Raw genomic sequence first — 23,614 nt, forward strand, 5'->3', positions numbered from 1 at the left:
GTTTGTAAGCAACGCATTGTTGCCTCATCACTGTTTCGGCATCACTGTCACGTTCCGGGCTGATAACATGCTTTTGCTTACTTATGGTCACACTCACGGATGACAAACTTACAGTTGCGGGCTCAGAAATCACTGCCAATGTCACGGTCAAAGTCTCATGTTCACGGTCTGACGGTTTCACAGCCACAGACTCAAAGTTACGGTCTCACCAGTCTCTTGCAGTCACTGTCATTGTGATCACACAGTCAGATTCCCAGTCGCCATTACGAACTGACTGGAGATACAGACACTGCTATGAGCCGTCGTCTATGAAGTCGCATGAAGCTGTCGCCTCTGCGCCACGACGCTGCTAAGTATGCATTGCGACTCACGACACAACTCACATTCCTATACGGATGTCATTCATGTGCCCGACTTCACACGCTGATTGGCAAAGCCTCGCTCGTGTCATGGGAAATAAGCACCCTATGCAATGCGGCAGCTGTCTAGGTGATGGAGCGAAAACCGATTCCGTCTGATCCATACCTAAACTCCAGGAATCGCTCGTGAAGCTGGGCCAGCCCATGCACTACGAGCGTCTGGATTATCACACTACAAAATAAGTGTCAATATCTGACATTCTACAGACCTATCCTACAGTCTAGTTGCATGTACGGATGAATAAATCTCTGCATAATACATGTTCAGATTGACTGTCGATTTCGTCAGATAAGTTTTGATCGTGCACGAACTTAATGCATAATTTTCTTTTTCAGAGTAACAGCCTCATATCCTGCGATCCTGCACTAACCCCGTTCTTCTTTCGCCACCTTCTGCCAACAGCCCTGAGATCTCACATCTGAGTTCTGAGTTCTGAGTGCCTGCTCCATCAGTGGGGAGAGCCGATCCGACTCCGGCTGATAAAAATTCTCCGGCCGCCGCGGAGCCCCATCGAACCGCACGAAATCCGGCCACACTATGGGCAGAGGCGCCCAATGAACCCGACCGTGAGGCTTAACTTTATTTCACAATTTTCCGGGGTGAGACCGCAGAAGTCGACTCCGTCCGGGAGCTAACCACCCTAACCACCTAGGAAGCTGCCAGGTCACGAGTGAACGATTTTTTAGCGTCCCGCTCAGGTATATCTAGCCGTATTTGGGGTTGACCTCTTCAGAGGCACGCCATCACTAACGCTGTTTAGCCGCCATCTGACAGCATCTCTGGTGATTTGTTTCCCTCAGCAGGACGTCAAAACGAGTTTCACGGCGGTTCTGTCTGCTGTCAGCCGGGGTCTGCCTCCACCCCTGCTTTCTTTCTTTCTTGCCAGCTTAGGCCGGGTCCCGTGGGGCCCGGCCCGTCTCCACCAGGAAGTCTACGATGAGGTCGGCTTCGGTGGAGAATATCTCCCCCAGCGTCGGCAGGGGGCCCCACCGGCGGGTCCGAGGCCCCTGGTGTGCGGGGCAGTCCATCAGCAGGTGCGGGACCGAGTCCGGCTCGCCGCAGTCGACGCACGCGTCGGACTCGGCCAGCCCGAGTCGGTGCCGGGTGTCTCCTGTCAGGGGCGAACATCCCACCCGGAGCTGCGCCACGGTTACCGACGCTCGGCGGTCCAGTCCGTCGTGCCCGGGCGTCGGGTCGGGGTGCGGGTGGCTGCGTCTGGCGCGCGCATCACACATCGCCCGCGCCCGGCGGGCCACCGCGGCTCTCGCCGACCACAGGTCCACGGGGATCTGGTCCTGTCTGCGCGAGCTCCCGATCGCTGCCAGACGGTCCGCCTCCTCGTTCTCCGGCAGGCCCGCGTGGCCGGGCACCCACTGCAAGTGGAGTCTGTGGCCTGAACGAGTTATGGTGTCTAGCAGGTCCCTGATCTCCGCTACCAGAGCCGACTGGGAGTCCGCCGTGTCTTGTAGCGACTGGATGGCTGCGCGCGAGTCGCAGCAGAGGAGGAGCATACCCGGCCGGTCAGGCAGATCGCCCGCGGCCTCGGCCAGCGCCTCGCGGATGGCCACGAGTTCGGCCCGGGTGCTGCTGCATACCTTCCCGGCCGCTACCGTTAGCTGAACGGTGCGGGACTCCTGGTGGAAGATCAGCAGGGCTCCCCCTCCGCCATCGTGCGTGCCGCCCCCAGCCGACCCGTCGGTCCAGATGGACACGTCGGGCTGCGGGAGAGACGCCAGCGTCGTCTCCGCTGCAGCTCTTCTCGCTTCCGGTGGGTCTGTGCGCGAGGTGGGCACCGTCAGAGAGGTCGATGTAGTCAGACTTGTGGAGTCCGGTAGAAGGACAGGCGGTGTCAGGGCCAGCGGCTCCGCTGGGAGCTCCGCTAGGCCCGCCTCGCTCGCCATCCAGGCAGCAACTCGCCGCACGCAGGGTTTTGCATCCAGCACGACGTCCTCATCGCACGGCAGGGGAGGGCCGGAGTTTGTGCCGGCTTGCTGAACCTCTCGAATCCAGGCTTCATGGGCTCTGTACTTCAGTCTCGGTGGGACCTCCCGATCGATCACCTCCTTTGCCGGGTCGTCGGGAGGGAGCCTCTTCAGTCTCTGGGCTTCGTTCGAGGAGAGTTTCTTGGCTCGTACCGTGAGGGGTTCCAGCTGTGCCTCGGCGAGCAGTGCGTCTCGTCTGGTCGGGCGGATGCAGCCCGTGATGATACGGGCGCATGCGTTTTGCTCCGCTTCCAGGGCTTGTCTAGAGGCCGGGGCGGCATGGGTCATGTAGACTGCCGCACCGTAGTCCGCCAGAGACCTAATATAACCTATATAGGCTGCTCGGAGTGTGCGGCGGCTGCAGCCGTAGCTGCGTCCGGCGAGGGCGGCTAGGCAGTTTCTGCGTCTGGCCATCGACTTCTTCAGTTGCTTGATGTGCTCACTGAAGGTGAGGCCGCCGTCCATCTTGAGTCCCAGAAAGGTTGGGTAGGTGACATGGTTGACAGGTCGGTTCTGGAGACTCAGCTTGAGGTGTACCTTTCCTCCGGCTTCGCGAGGGTCCAGAGAGAACGGGGTGGCCGAGCACTTCGATGCCGACAGCTGCACTTTCCACCGAGTACACCAGTCGGAGATTTCGTCCAGTGCTGGCTGGAGGGTCGCCTCGCACTGCGACAACTTCCGTTCGGTGGCCCACAGGGCCACATCATCCGCGTACACAGAGATGTGTACTCCGGGTGGGGCCCGCGGGAGGATGTCGCTGGCGTAGATGTTCCAGAGCAGGGGGGCCAGCACGGAGCCCTGGGCCAGACCCTGGGGGAACAGGCGGCTGTCCGAGAAGGATGTCTCCCACCGCACCCGTCCCCGTCTGTCGCGGAGTGTGGCCATGATCCACCTGGTTACACAAGCGGGCGTACCCAGACGGGCCAGCTTGGCGGCCAGTCCTGCGTGCCACACGCGGTCATAGGCACGCTGGAAGTCCAGCAGCACCAGGGCGGATCGGTTGGGGCTCTTGGCCTCGAAGCCGTCGAAGATGCTTTGAGTCATCTTGATCAGTTGGTCGTTAGTGTTGTGCCCCTTGCGGAAGCCGGCTTGGTTAGGGTCCATCTTGTGGTGGGCTTCCAGCCACGCTTGGAGTCGCCGTTGGGCCAGTCGCTCCGCGAGTTTCCCGATGCAGGAGAGCAGGGAGACGGGCCGGTAGCTGCCGGGGGCGCTGGCGGGCTTCCCCTTCTTGAGGATTGGTACGATAGTGGCTCGCCTCCAGGCTGCTGGGGTTTCGCCGGAGCGCCATGACGTGTTCAGGAGGTGGAGTAGCACCCTCTCCGCCGTCGGGCCCAGTTGTCTCAGCATCTCGTTGGACACCTCGTCCTGGCCGGGAGCGCTGCCTAGCTTCAGCTTGCCTATGGCGTTCTGTAGCTCTCTCCTGGAGAAAGGGGAGCACAGTCCTGTCTTCAGACCATTGCATTGGCAGGGGCCGGTGGCGCGTCTAGCCTCTTTGTTGATTTGTCGGTCAGCGTGTTTGTCCAGTTTGATCCGGGAGACCGCGGCGTATTCCTTGATGAAGAGGTTCGCCTTTTGTTTGTCGGTAACGGCTGGGCCCGAGGGCGGGGTTGGGCCCCTCTGCTCTCGTTGGATGGACTCCTTAGGCTTGGGGATCCGTCTTCCGTCTAGGTTTCGAATGAATGATTTGTCATATCCACCCCTGCTCCTTCCCTCCCCCCCCCCACACGACCCCGACCCGCACCAGACACATTAGCAGAGCAAACGACCACATTGACCGAGTTTCGAGGGCTGTTGGTTTCCGCCACCTGTTCGTGTTTTTGTGGGCGAGGTCACCTATCGGATATCACTGACAGGCGACCGCTCTGTCAGCTTTGGCGAGTCGCTGGCTTGTGGGGTTGAAGAGTGCGTAATTTTGGATCGTGTTGCAGGCCAGATTACAAAGGTCAAAGTCATGTAGCTGAAGGAAGTGTGGTTTGGTATGCATCACGCAGTTGCTGCTCCACTTATGGCTCAGCTCACTGTTGACTGTTTTATGCACTGCTGTCCACAGTAAACAATGAGTTCACATGAAGCACCGTCGTAGACACTAGCTTCTACCATCATATTTGGTTCGGTCAATCAGGGGAACAGTTCTCCACAATGGCAGCTTATCTCTAGTCGCACAGATCAAAGTGACAGAATGCCCACCCCCAAGCTCGGAACTGTATCTGGTGAAGGGCTATATAACTATGCTTGACAAGAATGAGTAATGTCAGCTGACATGGCGCATCAATAGAAGGAGGGCGTGAGCTTTGTCGTGTTAGTCTGAAAACAGTGGAACAGTGGTGTGCCGAAGTTGAGCGATGTCCATCCACGCATCAAAGACGTGTCGTGCCGACCGGGGCAGTCGCCGTGACCTCCTGCTGAGACCGGCGGCGGGGGAAGGCATTGTGGGGCGATCCTGATGCATCGCCCGTCACATCTTGCGTCTCGCTGCATTATATAGCTGTCTGCAGGGCATTGGAAGTGTAAAGGAGGCCCCTATTTGGCGTGGGCGCACGTTGAATGCCTGGAAAAATATGTGCTACCTTGTGATTTTTTTTTGCTGCGAGCCCATATTTGTCATATTCATAATATGACAAATTCATATCCATTTTACAGGTATTTTGTAACATAAGTTTTATCTGAGCTGACACAGATTTACTTATGATAGCTTCTATTTTTCATTATTTCGATTATTCGAGAATTTTGAATGCATGTTTATGTTTGTTTTTTTAACGACTAACGTTGTACTGCTGCTTCCCATCTCTCAAAGCCATTGCCATTATATTTGATGTTTCGGATCAAGCTTTACATACATGCATTGTCAGCTGGCTGGTTACGACAGTTCATAACTTTCCCTGCTCGTGATATACCTAGCTGCATGACAACGTCACGAACTACAAGCTGCAGGTGAACGAACGAATCGGAATGTTTGCTCGCTCACGTGTGCCATGTTTTATGCACGAACTATTCACGATTATTCCATTCACCCCATTCAGACGGTAGGTAATCCATTTATTGCGTTCCATTTCACCAAAATGACAACGCTCGCTCGAATCGTGGCACTTTCCCCAAGCATTCTCCGTAAACGTATCATATGTAACCCCTCAGCGAATTGCCTTTACCAAAACGGATTTCGGCAGCTTGTTGCTGACTGGCGGCAATCCTCAATTCAATTTCTGTTACGACTTCAATAAAACGCTGCAAACGTTGCTGGATTTTCCAGCGGCTCTGGCGCTGACACGATCCCAACACTTTAGCGATGACGACTCAGCACCGCGCTTCTCACGGCAGAGCGACCACAGCCAACGCCCGTCGTGACAGTATCGCACCGTTCGCGTTGAATGGCGCTGAGCGCTGCGCTGGCTTCGGCTGCCGGTGGGCGGCGCTGTTGACGGTGGGGTAGGCTGGGAGGGAGGCGAGGGGAGGGAAAGCGCCCGGTTCGGCCGCGGCCCCACGTGCGTCGACCGAGAGTCGTGGAGCGACGGTGGTGCGGACTGGTGCGGAGCGGCGTGCGGACGGACTCGCGGGCGGTGCGGAGTAACTCGAGTGGTGGTGTGTGGTGATGGTAGTGGTGGTGGTGTGAAGCAGTTGAGACAGTTGCGGGAACTTGGGTGGTGCTGAAAGGAGGCGGGATTTCGTCAGTGTAGACCAGGCACGTTGACGTATGGCGGATGATACGCGGAAGTCAGATCGACAGATCCCCAAAGACGCCTGTTCCGTTGACATGATAAATAGTGCTGATGTCGATTGCCTTGTTGCATCACTTGGATTTCCATGCATAATTCTGCAATGCAGCCTTGCGCCACTGCTGTTGATTTGTTAACCATTTGTCTTTCCACAGATCGTTGGCATAATTTATTATCGAGTCACTGCACCTCTCGAATGCAATCGATTCAAAAACAGGAAGCCAATTCCATGCTTGTGCTCAGTGTCGCACATTATATCTCGTTATCAGCTGCGATCATCGTCATCAACCTAACACACGTCTCTTTTTCCAGGTTCTGCTGCGTTTGAACACGACATAAAAGCAGCTGCCGCCAGTTTCTTCCTCAAGGGAGTTGCCGATCAAACGGTGCCGCGTGACCGCGAGCCCCCGGGGTCAGCTGTGAGGTGACCTTTGACGACCTTTGGTGCGACGCTGTCCTACGGGAGGTCAGCGGTGTCCGCCGTACGCAGCAGGCGGCTCTCGGCTCCCCAAAGTAGTGCTACCAGTGAACAGTCGTGAACCAATGTCAAACGATTGCAACGTTCAGTGAAATCGGCGCGCACAAGTCCCAGGAGGTGCTTCGTTGAGGTAAGCAGTCGCCCCTTTGGGGGCCCTCATATATCCCGCACGTGTCTTGCCTGTGTTCCCCAATCCCCAGGTCCTCTGTATCGTTACATCTGTCGCTCTGATAGGGTACAGTTTGTGTATGTGTTTGGCTCGTGTGTGTTGATGTTTTGTCGCTGCTCGACACTCCGTCATAAGAGGGACAGCCGTCATGCTGCTAGTGCTGTGTTCGATTCGGCGAGGGCAGGTTGCTAACAACTGCTACTCTTTGACAATCGATAGGCACTTTTTGATTATGTATAACTGCATAGCTTGGTAATTAGCTCACGTAATAAGCATGACAGCCGAATGAATGCTCGGACATTTACAGGCCTACATGGACACTGCGGATTGTTGTCGGATTTCAGAGCGGTCACTTTCACCACCTCTCACTCTCCCCTCCCCACTCCCTACTGTGGACGTCTGCAAACCACACTGTTGGTCAACCGCAAGTCATGAATATTTCAACGTTGATTCAGGCCGCTTCAAGCCAATGAAAGCATGTCGCCATATAGATATACCGCCATAAATATTAGCTAGTCAAGTTCAGAGCTTCACAGGTGTTTTGAATGAGATTTTGTGAGATAATTATTCAAGTTACACAGATGCGCTGCCTTAATTTCTCATAAATCACGACCGTACTGCTAAATCACCCGGTGAATGTAGGCTAAATCAGAGAGCGTTTAACTTATTATGTGCGTAAATGTCTGCTTAAAGCTATCCTGATCCCACCTCTCATAAAGAATCTGAAAGGAGGGGCCGCCTTGGTCTCTCTCTAAAGTTCGGAATATGACGACTCATGCTTGCAGGGAGACCAAAGGCTGACCTCGTCTATGTATGTGCATTTGCAAGCATGTATGTATGTGTGTGTCCGCGTGTGTGTTGGCCCACTAATGGATTGGACAGCAGACGGATCTAAATGGCTGGGCAAAAAGCCAATCTCTGTCCAAACAGCGGCACCATCCGTCCACCGTCCACCACCTCTGCCGACAACAACCCGCTGCAGGGTGGTAAAAACGGCCGCCGGGGACGGTAGGGCGTTCTTCTCACTGCGCTCACCGCTACTGTGAGGCCTCGCGTGTAGCGCGGTGGAGGGGCCTGGGTCGCCAACGCAGTGTTTGCCATGCAGGCGGGGCTGAGTCATGTCCAGTCAGCCGAGCGGGGGGGGGGGACTCAATGGAACGGTCTTGGCCACATGACGTCGCGCTGACCTTTAGGACTGATCTTGACGGTTGACCTCGAGGGATGACCTGGGAGGCTGGCCTCTGGGACTGACCTCTGATTCTGGTCTCGTATTGACCTCTTGAGTTGACCTCGGTGGCTGACCTCGTGTCAAGTTCAAGGGGCCTATTTTGCAGGCTGATTTTTGATTGACCTCGTTGGCAGGCCTGTAAGCTAACCTCTCTATTGACCTCAGGGTACTGACCTCGGCCTCCCAGCCTGGGAACTGACCCGTCCCGGCCGGGTTCGGTTGCTCTCGCCGCGCTGCATATGTATGCCGCCAGTGGCCGGTCGGCAATGCGTCTTGGTTCGTCCTGTAACGTCTCGTATTTGGCCGGCCGGTACCGAGACCGACGGGCTGCTGACCAGCAATATTTTATCCTGTGCCCAGCCCCGAGAGGGTGCTATTTTAATTGGACTGCTTCTCGGTATGGTCGCATTGAGGATTAGCAGCTCCAGGAAGGTGTTTTATCCAGGTGTTGATGTGCTAGTGGGGCTCTCCGAACAATGATGCACTGCTGGATCATTGACAGAAGAAGATAACCACGTTTTGGCGAGGGGTAACATCGAATTTTTCTGAACGCCTATAACCCAGGACCTCTCAACGTCGGTGTTGGGTCTGCTGTTTCACTGGTACAACTTTGCTCTCCAGGAACTGCAGTGAATTGATCTCGTATGAAACGACACACCCACTGGTTCCGTGACTCGTTCTCCCAAACTCCTTTTGATTTCAAGCTGCTCATCTGAGCACCGAAATTACGTATTGTAAAGGAAATTGAAACAGGGCTGTGACGCCAGATCAGATATAAGCCTTGAATGTCAAACGAGCCGCAGCGTCCCCAGCAACAGGCGACGATATATGGGTGCAATGTGTCGCCCCTCCGACCTTGCAGGTCACGTACGGCGGGCCTGATGACCCGACCGAGCTTCGAGACTTCAACAGTTGCCGACGGGCTCGGGCAGCTGTTAGCTGGGTTCTGGAGCTGTGACAGTTTCCACCGTGATTATTGGTGTTGCTCGGAGCTAGCTTTTCACCAGAAGTGAGCACAAAAGCTTTATTGGAGATCACTGTGATCTATCAAGTGAGTGATGCGTGAGTCTTAGATTTGAGTTGGACGGGTGAGACGGGTCTTTGCTACTACGTCGTTAGCTGTACCTATCGTCGAGTTTAGGGCTTTGTACTTGAGGATCCGACGTGTCTAAAGCAACGTTCGTTTTGCCATTGCATCGTTTGCTGTATCAGAGCACCAGAAACCTACAAAGAACAGGTGAAAAATCCTTCGGATCGGAGCGCCGAAAGATTGTCGGCAATTACAGCTACAGCTTCAGAGAGCCGACATTCCCTACTGGTCCTCCCGTCGACATTGCCCACTGGTCCTCCCGTCGACATTCCCCACCAGTCCTCCCGCCGACCGTTTAGAGCGCTCATTCTCTGGACCATGGTGGTCACACCTAGGGCCGCAGGTACCGCGGTCCGCTCTATTGTGGAGTCACAGGCGGCAGGGCGTTAATTACCCCCGAGTCGGCGGTTACCCCAGTTCACACACAGCCGGCGTGAGATGCAGCCGTAAATTCCTGGCATTCTGCGTTCAATGGCAGCGGTCGAGGCCTAGTTCGCACCCCACCCAGTCTATTCAGCGGACTTGACATTGGTTAACCGCAGTGGGCGATGGAGGAACCACGTGGAAACCATGGTCGACGTTCGTGACGTTCGTGGTTTCTTTTCTACGAGATGACCATCGCGCGCAGTATTTCTGGGAAGCTCGCTGACGGACTTCGTTTAACGCGATTTATCAGCTCAAACGTATAAAAGGAATCCTCAGCAGGGCATAATGGACCCATGTATCGTTTCAGCACCCCGTAAGTTACCTCAGATAGCTCTATTCCGTGATAAGGAGATCAAGGCACGCATCCCTTTTCTACATTTAACAGGAAATCCTACTGGCTTACAATGCAGCTGTTTTCGATGGTGTGCCTTCATCGCCGGGTCTCGTTTAAAGTTGCAGTGCTCTAACGAAGTTTAAGAAGTGATAAATTATGTCGGCTAACCTGAAACAGCCAGCGCAGGCCACATTTACCGGTATTGGAAAGATCAGTGGAGCTAAATAATAGCCAGTGATTGCATGCTACCATATGAGCAGTACGCACTGTAAGCTGTGACTGCATTTACGAATTACCACTATGTCTCTATCGAGACGTTTGTTTTTACGAGCTGACAATGTTTCGAGCCGACTGTATTTCCGCGCAGTTTGTGCTTATACCGAGGCGGTCGTGTGATTAGAGTTCTGCACGGCTGCAATTTTCCACAGCCTAGCCGCCCCGCAGCCGTGGCTCCACAGCCACAGCCGCCCACAGCCGTGGCAAACTGTGGGCAGCCAGCCGTCAGCCGGCCGTGATGAAATGCAACCAAATAGTATATAATAAGTTGTTTTTAGTTGAAACATATAGCCAAAAGCACATTGCAATGGGCTATAGATTCTCAAGCTCATGAAGCATCATAGGCTAAGTGGTTGTGTATCTGGCTTTAGGCCGAAGGCCTGAAGCCTGATGCGCATCGCATGCCTACACAAGCCCTTGCAAGGGGTTAAGAAAGATGGGTAGGTTAGGTAAGGTAGGTACCTACATCAACAGAAAACATAAACAACGAACCAGAATAGAAGCACTAGCAGTGTAGAATAGACATCTAATGCCAAATCCTGAAGCATGGTTGTGGGACAGAACAACAGACCCTGATGCTTTTCATTATCAATGTTAGGTATGGAAAATGAAACTGAAGTTGATGGACAAACAGTGATTGTCTAGTCAAAACTCTTGCTTCTTTCTTACCCTGCATATTTTCTGGGGTGTGATATGCCAGGCTTGAAGCAACCTTCTGAGCAAGTCTCCAACTAATTTGATATGCAAGGCATCAAAACACTAGTGAGCATCCAAGAAAGAAAAACATTCATCTATTTTGATTTTTCCAAATAATGATCTTCGCTCAAATCCCCAAGGACGTGCGATTGCTCTTTCAATCAAAAATTTTACTTGAGTCAAATGACGTAAAAAGCAAAGAAGTGGCAATAAATTGTTTTGTGTCACCATAAACAGCCATAGAAATCATAATTAATCAATAATAATGCTATACAGTTAAAAATTTGCTCTCAAACAAATATCAATTATCAAATTTTTACATTTTTAGAGGAAGACGTCATTATATTAGTAAAATCAACAGCTCGCGTAAGAAATATTGTGTTCAGGGTTTTCACCGTCATGTGAATTACGTGTTCAGGGTTTCCACCATCATGTGAATTAACCGTAAATAAGGTTCATACTCACTTATAATCTAATTCCATTGGCTTCGTTGATCAGCATTTTCTGTTAGCGGTCACTCACACGCCAGTTAGAACATAAAGCGCCAGTTTTATATTATGTAATTGGACTTGCCGAAAATCCAGAAGTACATCTAAGAGTTATTTTAGATAATATTTTATGAAGCCTTTACCTGCCTTTACCTAGGCGTGATTTCTTTTTCTATTACCTGAAAGAATTATTGAACGCTCATCTTCAATAGCTGTAAGGTGCTCTCCTAATGACCAGGTAAGATTGAGATTGATTTGAGGGGGATGTGACAGCAACATGTTGCATTTTCTGAAACTGTCAAGCTATTGATGATGAAGGAACAATTGGTGCCTATAATTAGTATTCTGTACCAGAGTGCAAACTCTTCTACAGCAAATGGTAAAACCATTACAGGTTTTCAAAGGCTTCACCACTTTCAATATTGCTGGGCATCCTTTGCATGATTTTTACAGGCTAGGCTGCTTATCAGAATGTAAGATTAAGGATTTAAAATTTTATATTTGAGTACTTTAGATTGAGCTTGAAATCTCACAGCCGTGGCCACAGCCGTAGCCGTGTTCTTGGAGATATTTGCAGCCGCCCCGGCCCACAGCCGTGGGGCTGCAGCCAGCCGCGGCTGCAGCCGGCCGGTGCAGACCTCTAGTGTGATGTACTGACCGCGATCATCCGCGTGTAGGACCTGAGGGGGCCATTTACCAAACTGGCGCAATACCCAGCCCACTAGTTAGAAGGGTAATAGGCTGGCACGGCGCGGGAGGGAAAGACTGAGGAGTCTCAGTGAGGATCTGTCCAGTGCTCATCTCTGGTAGTTGAGGTGCGAACTGCGTGGGATCCGACTGCCTGGGGTGTGAGGTCACGACGGGAGCGGCATGGGGCGCTGACGTTTGACATGGGAGAGCATCGGCACGTGATGGAGGGGGTGGCGAAAACGACATGGGCTTTATTCTCGCTGATTGCCGTTTAAAATGCGACAATGAACAGCGCTGCTTACAAATCACTTCGTTTATACAGCAGTGATGGATGAGCACCTCTGCAGACAAAACCAACGTCTAAAACAAATGGGTATTTGAATACATCCTCAGTCATTTTTGCTTCTCTTTTAGGGCTACTTCTAACGCCTTTGTTAAACGGTGAAATGTACTTCCATTTTATGAAACGGATTTTTTGTGTCAACTTTTTTCATATTATTAGACCCACTCATCCTGATCATTCACCAAGATCTCGATCTTTAATTTCTGGCCTCCAGTTGTTGAAGTCCTTCAATCAGTCACCATCTGTCCTCATCAGTGCTCCTCTGACGGGGATGGCACGTCCTCTCTCGGTGCTGTCCTGAGTCAGGCCGTCCCCCGCGGTGTTCCCGCTGCCTGAGGCGGGTTCCGTTGCTCGTAAATCGTCCTGCGCCGCCGGGCGTCGTTCCGTGCACTGCTCTCACCAAGGTGGCACGCAGCTCCGATGGTCAAACTCCCTCCAACGAGCGACCCTCCGCAATCCACAGTGCTGGGAATAGGACACGAAGACAATCGGCATCTCAAGGTTTGGTCGTCTGCGGACACATATGTAGTGCTCTGAGATGAGGCTGTGGCTGGTGAATGAATAGAACTCCCCAATCAAACCTGTACTACCCTTAATTGCGGCCCTAAATCCGACACCATTGTGACGGCGAATCCTGTGTATGTGATGTGTGGGACGGGCCCGACTAGCCGCATTGACTGGTGGGTGAATGCGCTGTTTGTACAGCATGTGGCTGTGCAAACATACCGCGCTAACAGCCGCCGAATTAAACGCTCCGCTGTATGGTTGCACAATGTGCTGGGCTGCATCTAGCGTGGTCCTACTGTGGCAAGCGCGACTTCAGTGTCTAGCACGACTCTACTGTGTCATCACGGCCCCTCCGCTTTTGTTACGGCCCCTCCCATGCCGAGCACGGCCATCGTAGATCCGTGGGCGGGCACGTCTCTCGACCGCCGTGGTTCGTGGTCGGCAGACTGCTCTACGTGCCCTCCCAGCGGGGCAACATACGGCCAGCGAGGGTGGCACGCCGCGGGGGCAGCGGTGAGCGGTGGCCATCCGTGCTCAGTTGGGGGTGGTGCGGTCTGACTCACGCTCATCTGTTGTTGGTTTTGCTACCGTCTGATTCACGATCATGTCAGGGTTATCCTTGTAAGTTTGGGTTTTCCCCGTAGTTCCGGGCGTGTGGGTTTCATTTCTCCCTCAGTCCAGGACCCGTGGGCCTCAGGTCCACTAGTTTAGGCCGAGTCCCTTCCGCCCAGCTCAAGGCCCATGGGTCTCACAGCCATCGGATCAATCGTCCGGCTCTCATAGATCCGGACGCGGCGGTCCGGTCCCACGCGGCTACCCGCCAGAAGCCCCTCCCGCGTGGCTCCCGGCCGACCGCTCTCTCTGTGCGCGTTCCCTCCCGATTTTCCGGCTGGTCGAGCCTGTTAGACGGTCGGTCCTTCCGACTGGCGAGGTGACTGTCGGACCGGACCGCGAGAGGTCTCAGATCGCACCGCGTGCTTTCGGCTGGACCCGGGGCAGCCGGCAGGTATTCCGGCTAGGCCGGCTGGACCTGGAGAGGATATCGAAGAGGGAGGCAGGGAACCGTAGTTAAACTGAAGATACGGGTGTCGGCAGTGAATGCGCCGACAGTCTGAACATCCAGTTTGCTTGCCGTAGGCCCCAGAAACAAACATGTAAGTCACTTGTGATGTCCCGCTTGCATAATTAAATTTTCGTAAATTTGTCAAGTGCTGACTACCCGTTGAAATGTGTGCTCCGTGGTGACAAGCCTGCAGTATATAAGACGTTGCTGGGTTGAATCAGCGCCGGGTACCTCGGATGTAACCAGACAGGCAGTCGCCCTGTCACCCTACCTGCCGCCTGTGTTTTGTCAGACGCACTGTCGGGCTGTCAGATGAGTCGAGTCGCCTTCTTGCGAACACGCGCAGACAATGCAGACACGTGCCTCTTGTCTGCGTCATTGTTGCGGCGCAGCACCGCTGCAGTTGGTCATTGTTGCACGCGTGCCGCGCTTGTTGTCGGCTTTTTGCTCACAGCAGGCGCATTCTTTGCGTCGTGTTAAATTACCAGTGTGGGCCTGTCATATCTTGCCTGCGCTCATGCATGCTGAGTGTCGGATGCCTCAACACGACTACATCACCGCTGTGCTTTCGGAGTGTGGATGAAATTCTGTCGCCTGTCACAATCCTTCGCTGTGTGATGTTCCGTGTGTCGGTGACGACTTGATTGGCTTCAGCTGAGTCGGAAGCTTACCACTTCTGCGGCTGACAGCTGCGAGGTTGTGCGCTCCCGGACTGAGGGGTGTGTCTCGGGTGTATGGTGCAGGCTTCGGCATAGGGTACGGATCGCGTACTGGGAGGGGTGCTCGCTGGGGTGCGGATCGAGTGCTGGCGGGGTGCGCGGCAGCAGGCGGTGCAGCGCAGGCCGGTGCGGGAACTTTGAGGCTCTGCAGCCCGCGTGGCGTCTTCATCTGCGGGGAAACGCTGCGCCTGTTTACCGGACGTCTGCAGTGAGCCGGAAGGGGCGGCGGGCGGCCCTTTGTGGTCCGTGCCGAGACCGGCGGCGAGCGGTGCACTCAAGGGATCGGGCTGCCCCGAGCACGTGCTCAGATAGTGGACACGGAATGCTGCAGATCTTGCGGTAAGGTCACGATTGTGTGATGTTCAATCGCTGTGGTCAGGTAGTGGTTAACGATGAATGTTTCCAGTTGAGAATTGGAACTAATTGTTGCGATTTTTGTTGCTGCTGGTTACGAGTTTTCCGTGCGAAACCGCACAAGCACTCGTGCTACGGTTGGCTCAAGAATCTGCTCAGGCAGGTGCTATCATCTTTGGCCGAGAGTCTTTTCCAACAGTTCCTGTTTTTCATACGCACTGCACTCCGGTTCTCAAATGATATGTGGGCTGGCAGAATAGGGCTGGCCATAGTCATATCCTTTTTATCTGGCAGCATCGAAGAGTCACGTCCTGAGCTCCCCGTCCTAGGTTCCTAAGCAGGCTACTGTCTTAATCGGTCATCCTCGACATTACGCGGTGTCGTGACGAATCCAGCGCTCGATAGCACGCCCTCCGACAATGTCCAGCTTGTCCACTGTCCGCTGTCTTACATCAGTCTGTCACTTAGCGACACGCCAGCGACTTGTCCCGATGTGACGGTCATTCATCTGTCATACCCAGCTGTCAGTCGGAGATTCATGCATCTGTCCGAGACGTATCGCCAGCGATGGACGTAAACGAAAATCCCTCCAAATGTCACCAGATGACGGGCTTATCTCGTCACCGAATCGGCAATCGATGTCATTGCCACGAATAGGCAAAATATCGTAAAACGTTGTGGTGTGACTAAATGTCATTATAGTCCCCACGACTTCTCCAGAGCCTTGTTAACCATCTCGAAAGTTAATCGCAGGCCTCTGTCAGTGACATCCAGAAGCATTGACCGTATACCGTTCGATGAGTTTAATGCCACGCTACTGCATTATCCGTTTGATGATGTGTTTGTGCAACCATCACCGCAGGATAAGTGGGAATGTTTCCTCCGCAAATTCGTGCCACAGCTGGACTTGGTAGCCCCGATCAGAACTGTCAAACTCCGTAATCCAGAGGCCCCGTCAGTGTCAGCCGACACGGCTCGCCTAATGCAGCAGCGCCGCGGGGCACTGGCGAGCGGGGACCGCGAGGTCTATAAAATGCTGAACTCGCAGGTGCGTGCTGCGATACGTCGTGACAGTCGTGATCACATCCGACAGCGTGTATACGAAGTGGGCAGGTCGGGTATGTGGCGATGTCTGAACCAAGTGATCGGTGCCAAGGTCACAGCCTCCGCTGCGCCCGAGGTTGACGCGGATACGCTCAATCGGTACTTTGTGAGCGTCGGCACCAACACGGCCGCCAGCGTTGTGAGACCGAGAGATGCTGCGCTAGTGAGATTGCCTCGTGTGATGACTTGTTCACTTAGGTTAGCACCCGTCACACATGAGCAACTGTGGCACACTGTATGCATGATGAAAGCGTCTAGTTCATGCGGTGCCAAAAGAGGACGGCGTCAGCGTCAAGCTCATCCAGAGGTGCTTCCGGTCTATCGGCCATGTACTCTTAGACGTGGTCAATAGTAGCCTGACAAGCGGCCATGTCCCTGAGTCATGGAAACACGCGATAGTAACACCACTGCCAAAAACCAATGTTCTCGACGACCCTACCAAATTTCGCCCGATATCGGTCGTTCCGGCTATCTCAAAAATTGTTGAGCGCATCGTTTACAATCAGCTCAACGACTACTTTACCAGGCACGAGCTCTACTCACGATCGCAACATGGATATCGCGCGAATCACTCAACGGAAACGGCTTTGACCGAGGTCACGGACAAAATCCTGTGCAGCATGGACCGAGGCGAGGTCTCGCTGCTTGTCCTGATCGACCTATCGCGCTGTTTTGACGTGATCGATCATGGAGTACTTTTAGAGAAACTCAGACTTTACAACATCGACACCACGTGGTTTGAGAACTACCTGCGTGGACACACCCAACAGGTTAAGGCGAGGGATTGTGATGGGAATGTTAAATTCTCAACTTCCCTGCCCATTACCACAGGAGTCTATCAGGGAACATCGCTCGGCCCACTGCTGTTCTCAGTGTTTTCAAATGACCTCGCTCTGCATTCTCACGGAGCATCCATCTTTCAATACGCGGACGATACACAGGTTTTAGTCTCGGGCCGCAAGCAGGACATTCATTCGCTGATTGGTAGGATGGAGCAGACCCTGTACGCGTTATCGACATGGTTCTCGACGCATTCTATGAAAGTGAACGCTGACAAAACACAGTTGATGGTTTTTGGAACAAAAGCTATGCTGCGAAACTTTCCAGAAGTTCGGCTCAATTTCGGCGGGTCAGTTATCTCCGAGTGCCGGACAGCGAAAAATCTAGGACTGGTTATGGACAGATATCTGACTTTCGATTCTCACATTGATCAGCTCGTCAGAAAATGCACTGGCATGTTACTCGCTTTGTCCCATGTTAAACACTGCCTGCCGCCCGATGTCATCGAATTACTTGTGATGTGTCTGGTCATATCTCATATACGATACTGTATATCTATTTACGGCACTTACGGACAGGCTCAGAGACATAGGATTCAAAAACTGCTGAACTTCTGTGCTCGGGTAGTATGTGGCGTACGAAAGTACGATCACATCTCGGCGAAGTACAAGCAGCTCGGGTGGCTCAATGCCGAACAGCTGATACTGTATCATCGTATGTGCCTCATACATAGGGTGCGCACCACTGGAGCCCCGGTCGGCATCGTTGAACACCTGGTCACAAGTAACCATCAGCACAGCACCAGGATACGCGGTCTGCTGCAGCGGCCGAGTGTGAAAACAAACGCAGGTGCTCGCAGACTATATTTCAGCGGCATTGATGCATACAATAAACTTCCGCAAGACATTCGCGAAGTGGGAATCACCAGATTTAAGACTCGAGTGACTGACTGGCTACTGCGTGACACTGGTTAGGTGCTGCCGGCGAATGTCAGAGCGGGTGTTGAACAGTTTGTGTGTGTGGTACAATCGTCTTTCGTGAGTACCCTGCTGCATTGTAAATGTGTTCATTTTACCTCAGGTGTGTTTTATGTATATCAAGTTTCTATCTTATTGACGCGCGTCTCGGAATAGCCACCATGGATGTGGAAGGGTCGCAAATACATGTCTATGTCTATGTATGTCTATGTCTATCGGCAGCTTTGTCAAGAAATCCCGTAGTGATCTGGGTAGTGGTCATTACGCTAATTAACGGTACTGGTGTGAGTCATGCGCCTCGTTTTGCATGCGGGTATCGGGAAGAGGTCGTTCAAGCTTAGTTTTGTGGAATAATTAACGTAAGTTATTGTAAACACAAACTCCTTTGTAGTTTTTTTTTTGTGCCACTGTTATAAGGAAACATTGGATTGCAGATGTGTCGGTTTTTGTTGCCGCTGTTTCTCTCTTTTTTAATCGGTATATGTAGGCTTCCTTACCTATGACCGATGCTTTGCTGTGACAGATTGCAGTGTAAGCTACAGAGCGTCGTCGACTTGTCCGTGCTCCCTTTTGAAGAGCAGCTCACTCTCCCTGGATGACCTGCGAACTCGATAGTCGACACGAAGTCAACTTCAAACCACCGTGCGACACGTGTTGCCACGCCTTCAACTGGACATAATCTCATGTTAGCTCATCCAAACCCGTTCGCACTGATCTGCTGGGCATCAGATGGCCTTGTGGAAAGGAATGCTATCTCGGAGACATGGGCCGCGCCTTTACAAGGACATGAGTCATCTCCTGCCATTATAACCGGAAATGCACGGGGTGGGGGGTGCAAACACCAACCATTGCTTGAAACATAAGTGGTAAGGCTTTGTGAGTGCATTCAACGATTGTTTTCATGAGAAGCAAGCGACCCGTCACATAGAAATACAAACCATTTCGAACATAACTGCACCGTTTTTTTTTTTTTGCGGCGCTGGATGCAGTGAGTGCTTCCGCTCCGTCCAACTCCGGCAGCACATGGTGGTGACAGTCGCGGACAGCGCACTCGATGGGCGCTTTGAAGCCCGGTGAACTGAAAGCAGCAAGCTAGCAGTCGTTGATAAACAGCCATTGCAAAACTCTTCCGAGCTGCGTCCCCATATTTCGTCAGTTAAGAACTGTGCTGAAGGAATAAGTAGAACGAGGATTTACTCTTTTTTCACACAGCTGTTCCTGCAAAGCATAAAATATGATTGTGTAACTATTTGAGGTATTTCACGTCGCACAAGTCCTAATTGCTGTTTTTCTGTTTTTTTTTTCTTTAATAACTCGTAGTCGCGTTACTTCTATAGAAAACAAATGTGTCTACCAACAATGAACAAATTGCACTGGCTTGAGCTAAAGCCAGCAGTAGCGGCGGAACACCTTCAATTAAGGGGGGGGGGGGGGGCACTGCCGACTTTTGGTCCCATTCTTTCCATGCAACACCCATAGGGCTAAAATGTGTTACCCAAAATGTGTACCCATATGTTAAAATGTCAAAATCAAGGAGGGCACGGTGGTGCCCCGGTGCCCCCCCCCCCCCCCCTTCCGCCGCCATATGATAGCCAGTGATATTGACTTGAGGTTGTACAGCAGGAACTCAACTTGATCAGCTTCTCCGAAATGTCCCTTAGACAAGTAATCTTGTGTGCCGTAGTTCCACTCACGTCGACGCGAATGTTTCTCCGCGGAAACTTGCAATCTCGTACCTAACTTTGCCTCAGATCTTGCAAGACAAGCCGTACTCTGGATGCAGATGACTGATAAAGTTAGACTCATTTTGAAGTGAGATGAAAAACAAGTGAGTTTGTTTTTTGTTGGTATTTTAATATTGACATGCCACACACTAGAAAATATCAGCTTGCTGATGAGCAATGTTTTGTGTTGAAAACACTTTCAGGCTTGGAAAGCTAACAGGAAATTGGCCTTAGCTGGCAAGTAATGTCTATTGCGTCACGGGAAGTTATTCCTAATTACATGAGATTCCTGTCTACCGATGAAATAATGCAATTACATGACCAAGCATTCTTCCTCACTTTCAGTCACCCCTTAGTCTGTGACTTTCCGCTTGTATCACATGTCCCGGTGGTGTGGAATGACCTTTCGCATAGTTCCAGGAGACATAACCGATGCCTAGAGGCTATAAGGGTTCATCGCCTGAAACCCTGGAAGTTGTCTTACTTTTCCGAAACAACCGAGAGGAATGCAATTATCAGTAGTGAAAAACTGCGTAGGTATCAAAGTTGTTATATGAAATAAAAATTGCAAAATGTAACTTGCTCAACCTGTAAATGTATAGCTTAACAGCATGGTTATCAGTTGTCCAACACAGGTAGCTACACATTTCTTTTTTAATCAAATCAATAAAACTATTTGTGAACAGAAGGTAATCGTATCAGGATAGATGTCCTCATCCTTTTCATAATAAGGTACCCGCCCCCTCTTCTCGGTTTGCTGCATTTTGATATTCAAAGGTGGTGAATATTGATTACAATCTCAAAGCTCAGATCAATTACGCATGTGCTGAATGAACACAATTTATTTTCAGCAACGGCTTCATTAACAACTTTTGATGACGAGTCGGAAGACTCATAAATCTTATCCTGGTGTTTTGATCGTGCCGCCAACAATAAAGAAGTTTTTATCAGATCCCATCTTAATTAACTTTTTGCTGCCTCCGAGAGTACCGTTTGTGATTGATTGTTTTCCAATCCGCATTTTATTTGGGAAAGCTTATTTCTGGTAAGCTGATAGGCTATCACCGTGCTATCATTATCAACGGAGTAATTTTTATTCAGTACGAAACGGAGTTCAGCACGTCATGCTCGTGGGAGCTTTACGTTTACTACAGATCGAACATCCAAGCACTGCATAGATTGTTTCGATAAGTATTGTGTAATCGATCAAACTTTCGTAGAGTTAATACTCTTTTTGGGATATCTTCTAACCTCCTTAGTAGGACGAACTTCTTAGTTACATCGTGCTCAGTGCCAGTAATATTACTTGGTTGTTGTGTTCACCATACTATAAGCACGTCCTCGTGCCCCTATCATCATGGAATTAGATAAAAGGTGTCTATGTGAGGGTGTTGCAAGGGCATATTTTCAGTCAACTAGTGGAGAATATCCGAAAACTGGTTGTGGCGAACCCTGGATTCTTTTCTTTTTGTTCGAATACTGCTAGCCGCTTTTTTTAGAGACATTGTACATTAGCTCGTAATCCCGTTAGGAACAACATATCAAAGCGACATGAACATAGCTTACATAGTTATTGCTCGCGAAAGCATGTTCCGGACAAAACAAAAATGCTGAACACGTGGAACAGGGTGATTAAGCGAAAATATAATTTAAAGCTTCAATTCAGAATATTTTCACGGCAGTGCACTGCCGCGCCATTGCAGTGGTCCCCTTTAAGCTATGACCTATGCGCTGTGCGGAGTCCCAGCTTCCAGCACGCAGCGCGCAGTGTGGCTGTGGAGGGTATGGCTGGACGGTCCTCAATTGCTGTTTTCTACTTATCATGTTGTTATATATCGATGATCGAAGAGCCTACGGAAGGTTTCTCTGCTCTTGCTAGTCTGTTTTGTGATGCATGGAGTTCTGGAGAAATGAGTTTCACTTTCAGTGCCAAAGTCGGATGGCCAGTACTGGCCATGCAGCGGGCGGTGGATGGTGGGCGGAGGACATCACCCGTCAGTCTCCAGCCTTCAGACGTCAGACATCGGCTGTCAGCCTCGGCCAACACCAGCTGTCCGACATCAGCCGGCGAGTCTCTCAGTCTGTCCGTCCGGCGAGTCTCTCAGTCTGTCCGTCTGTCCGTCCGGCGAGTCTCTCAGTCTGTCCGTCTGTCCGTCCGGCGAGTCTCTCAGTCTGTCTGTCCGGCGAGTCTCTCCGTCTGTCCGTCCGGCGAGTCTCTCAGTCTGTCCATCCCGCGAGTCTCTCAGTCTGTCCGTCCGGCGAGTCTCTCAGTCTGTCCGGCGAGTCTCTCCGTCTGTCCGTCCGGCGAGTCTCTCAGTCTGTCCGTCCGGCGAGTCTCTCAGTCTGTCCGTCCGGGAGTCTCTCAGTCCGTCCGTCCGGCGAGTCTCTCAGTCTGTCCGGCGAGTCTCTCAGTATGTCCGGCGAGTCTCTCAGTCTGTCCGTCCGGCGAGTCTCTCAGTCTGTCTGTCCGGCGAGTCTCTCCGTCTGTCCGTCCGGCGAGTCTCTCAGTCTGTCCATCCCGCGAGTCTCTCAGTCTGTCCGTCCGGCGAGTCTCTCAGTCTGTCCGGCGAGTCTCTCAGTCTGTCCGTCCGGCGAGTCTCTCAGTCTGTCTGTCCGGCGAGTCTCCCAGTCTCTCAGTCTGTCCGTCTCCGTCCGGCGAGTCTCTCAGTCTGTCCGTCCGGCGAGTCTCTCAGTCTGTCCGTCCCGTCTGGCGCCGTCCGGGTGGCCCCAATCAGATCCCATTACCGGGGGCCGGCCCACCGCCGGTCTCCTAATCACCTGGCCCATTAGCCGTGAGCCGGGCCCGACCGGCCGCCGTCCGTCACCTTCATCGTCTCAGGGCTTGGGGACTCGCACCGGCCTCCTCTCACACACACGGTCACCATAGGCGGCGGCGGCGGCGGCACGGTTCCGCTCTGCTGCACACCTTGGCTATGTTACCTTGGCTTACCTCGGCTATCCATCGACGGCGAACATCGTTCATCGGGCCGAGGCGGAGAGACAACCGAATGTAATCATCTCACAGTTGTTGAGTTATATGTAGAAGTTTGCGATGTCAGCAATTCAGCATCTCAGCGCATATTCGAGCCGATACGAATCTCAAGGCTGTGTGTACTGTGCATCACGGGCCAGTGGCAAGGCTTTCAGTTTCCAGGATATTTGGACACATAACCGCGTTGCCGTCATCCCATGCCGATTGCAGCGCATCCAAGCTGCTCAAGCCCCCGCTGCCGAGCTGCTGATTAAACCATGCATCATCCTTGGCTTTGGACGACCGGTATAGTTGGCGGTCGACCGCAGGGTCGTTAGGTGGCCGCCGGCATTGGTCGACCATCCCGCCGCACCCCTCTGCGTCCCGCGGCAAAGAGTAACACGCTTTCTGTCATCATCATCGGTCGCGTTTCATGCTCCCGTGCGCCCGGAGATCTGATGGGATACTCAAGGATCTTTATTCTCTACGCAGTATGGAACGATGTTGTTCACACCAGTGGGCTATCAAGGGTTGGTTTCTTCTTGCGCGACTGGTTTTCTTCGCTCTAGTGCGTAATAGACATCGCTTCGTTTGTTCAATGTCTCGCGAAATCCTGAGTGATGATCGACAGCTATTTTAAAAATATCGCTACCTGATAACAAATGTGCGCTAAGGTGTGCTGAACACGTCTGCGCAACAAATCACGCCCCATTCCAGTCTCAGAAACCAGGGACGTTTCCGCGTGACTGCTCCGCTCTGGGTCTGCGATGCAGCACGAACCTCTTTGCCCAAATTGCCGCTCGTTTTTAGCCTGACGCGACCCAGACCTCCTCCTTTGCGGAGTGTGCGGAGAGGGGCGTCAAATCGTCCGCCGTAACTCAGTGTAATGCGCGTGTTTTTAGTATGGCTCGCCGCCAGCCCCACTCTCAGAGCCCCGGAGATGAAGATGCTCCCGGGGTTTTCTGTGTGCGAGTGTGTTTGTCTGACATAGCACAGTACAGTAGCTCAGCAGGTTATCCACTCTAAACTGTGAATTCTTGCCAGAATGCTTATTGGCTGGTTCCTAATGCATGAAGATCCACTGG

The 23,614-nt window shown here is 52.3% G+C and overlaps 1 protein-coding gene across 1 annotated transcript in view; it reads right to left on the minus strand.

Moving 5' to 3' along the window:
* Positions 1-1,307: 1,307 nt before the first annotated feature.
* LOC122366012 overlaps positions 1,308-23,614 on the minus strand; it is a 34,448-nt gene continuing 12,141 nt past the window's right edge. Inside the window, exon 3 of the mRNA XM_043337743.1 lies at positions 1,308-3,822. Coding sequence (XP_043193678.1) covers positions 1,308-3,822 — 2,515 coding nt within the window. The remainder of the gene's footprint in view (positions 3,823-23,614) is intronic.

Source organism: Amphibalanus amphitrite, unplaced genomic scaffold, assembly GCF_019059575.1.
Source record: "Amphibalanus amphitrite isolate SeventyFive unplaced genomic scaffold, NRLGWU_Aamphi_draft 000778F_arrow, whole genome shotgun sequence".
Lineage (NCBI taxonomy): Eukaryota > Metazoa > Arthropoda > Thecostraca > Balanomorpha > Balanidae > Amphibalanus > Amphibalanus amphitrite.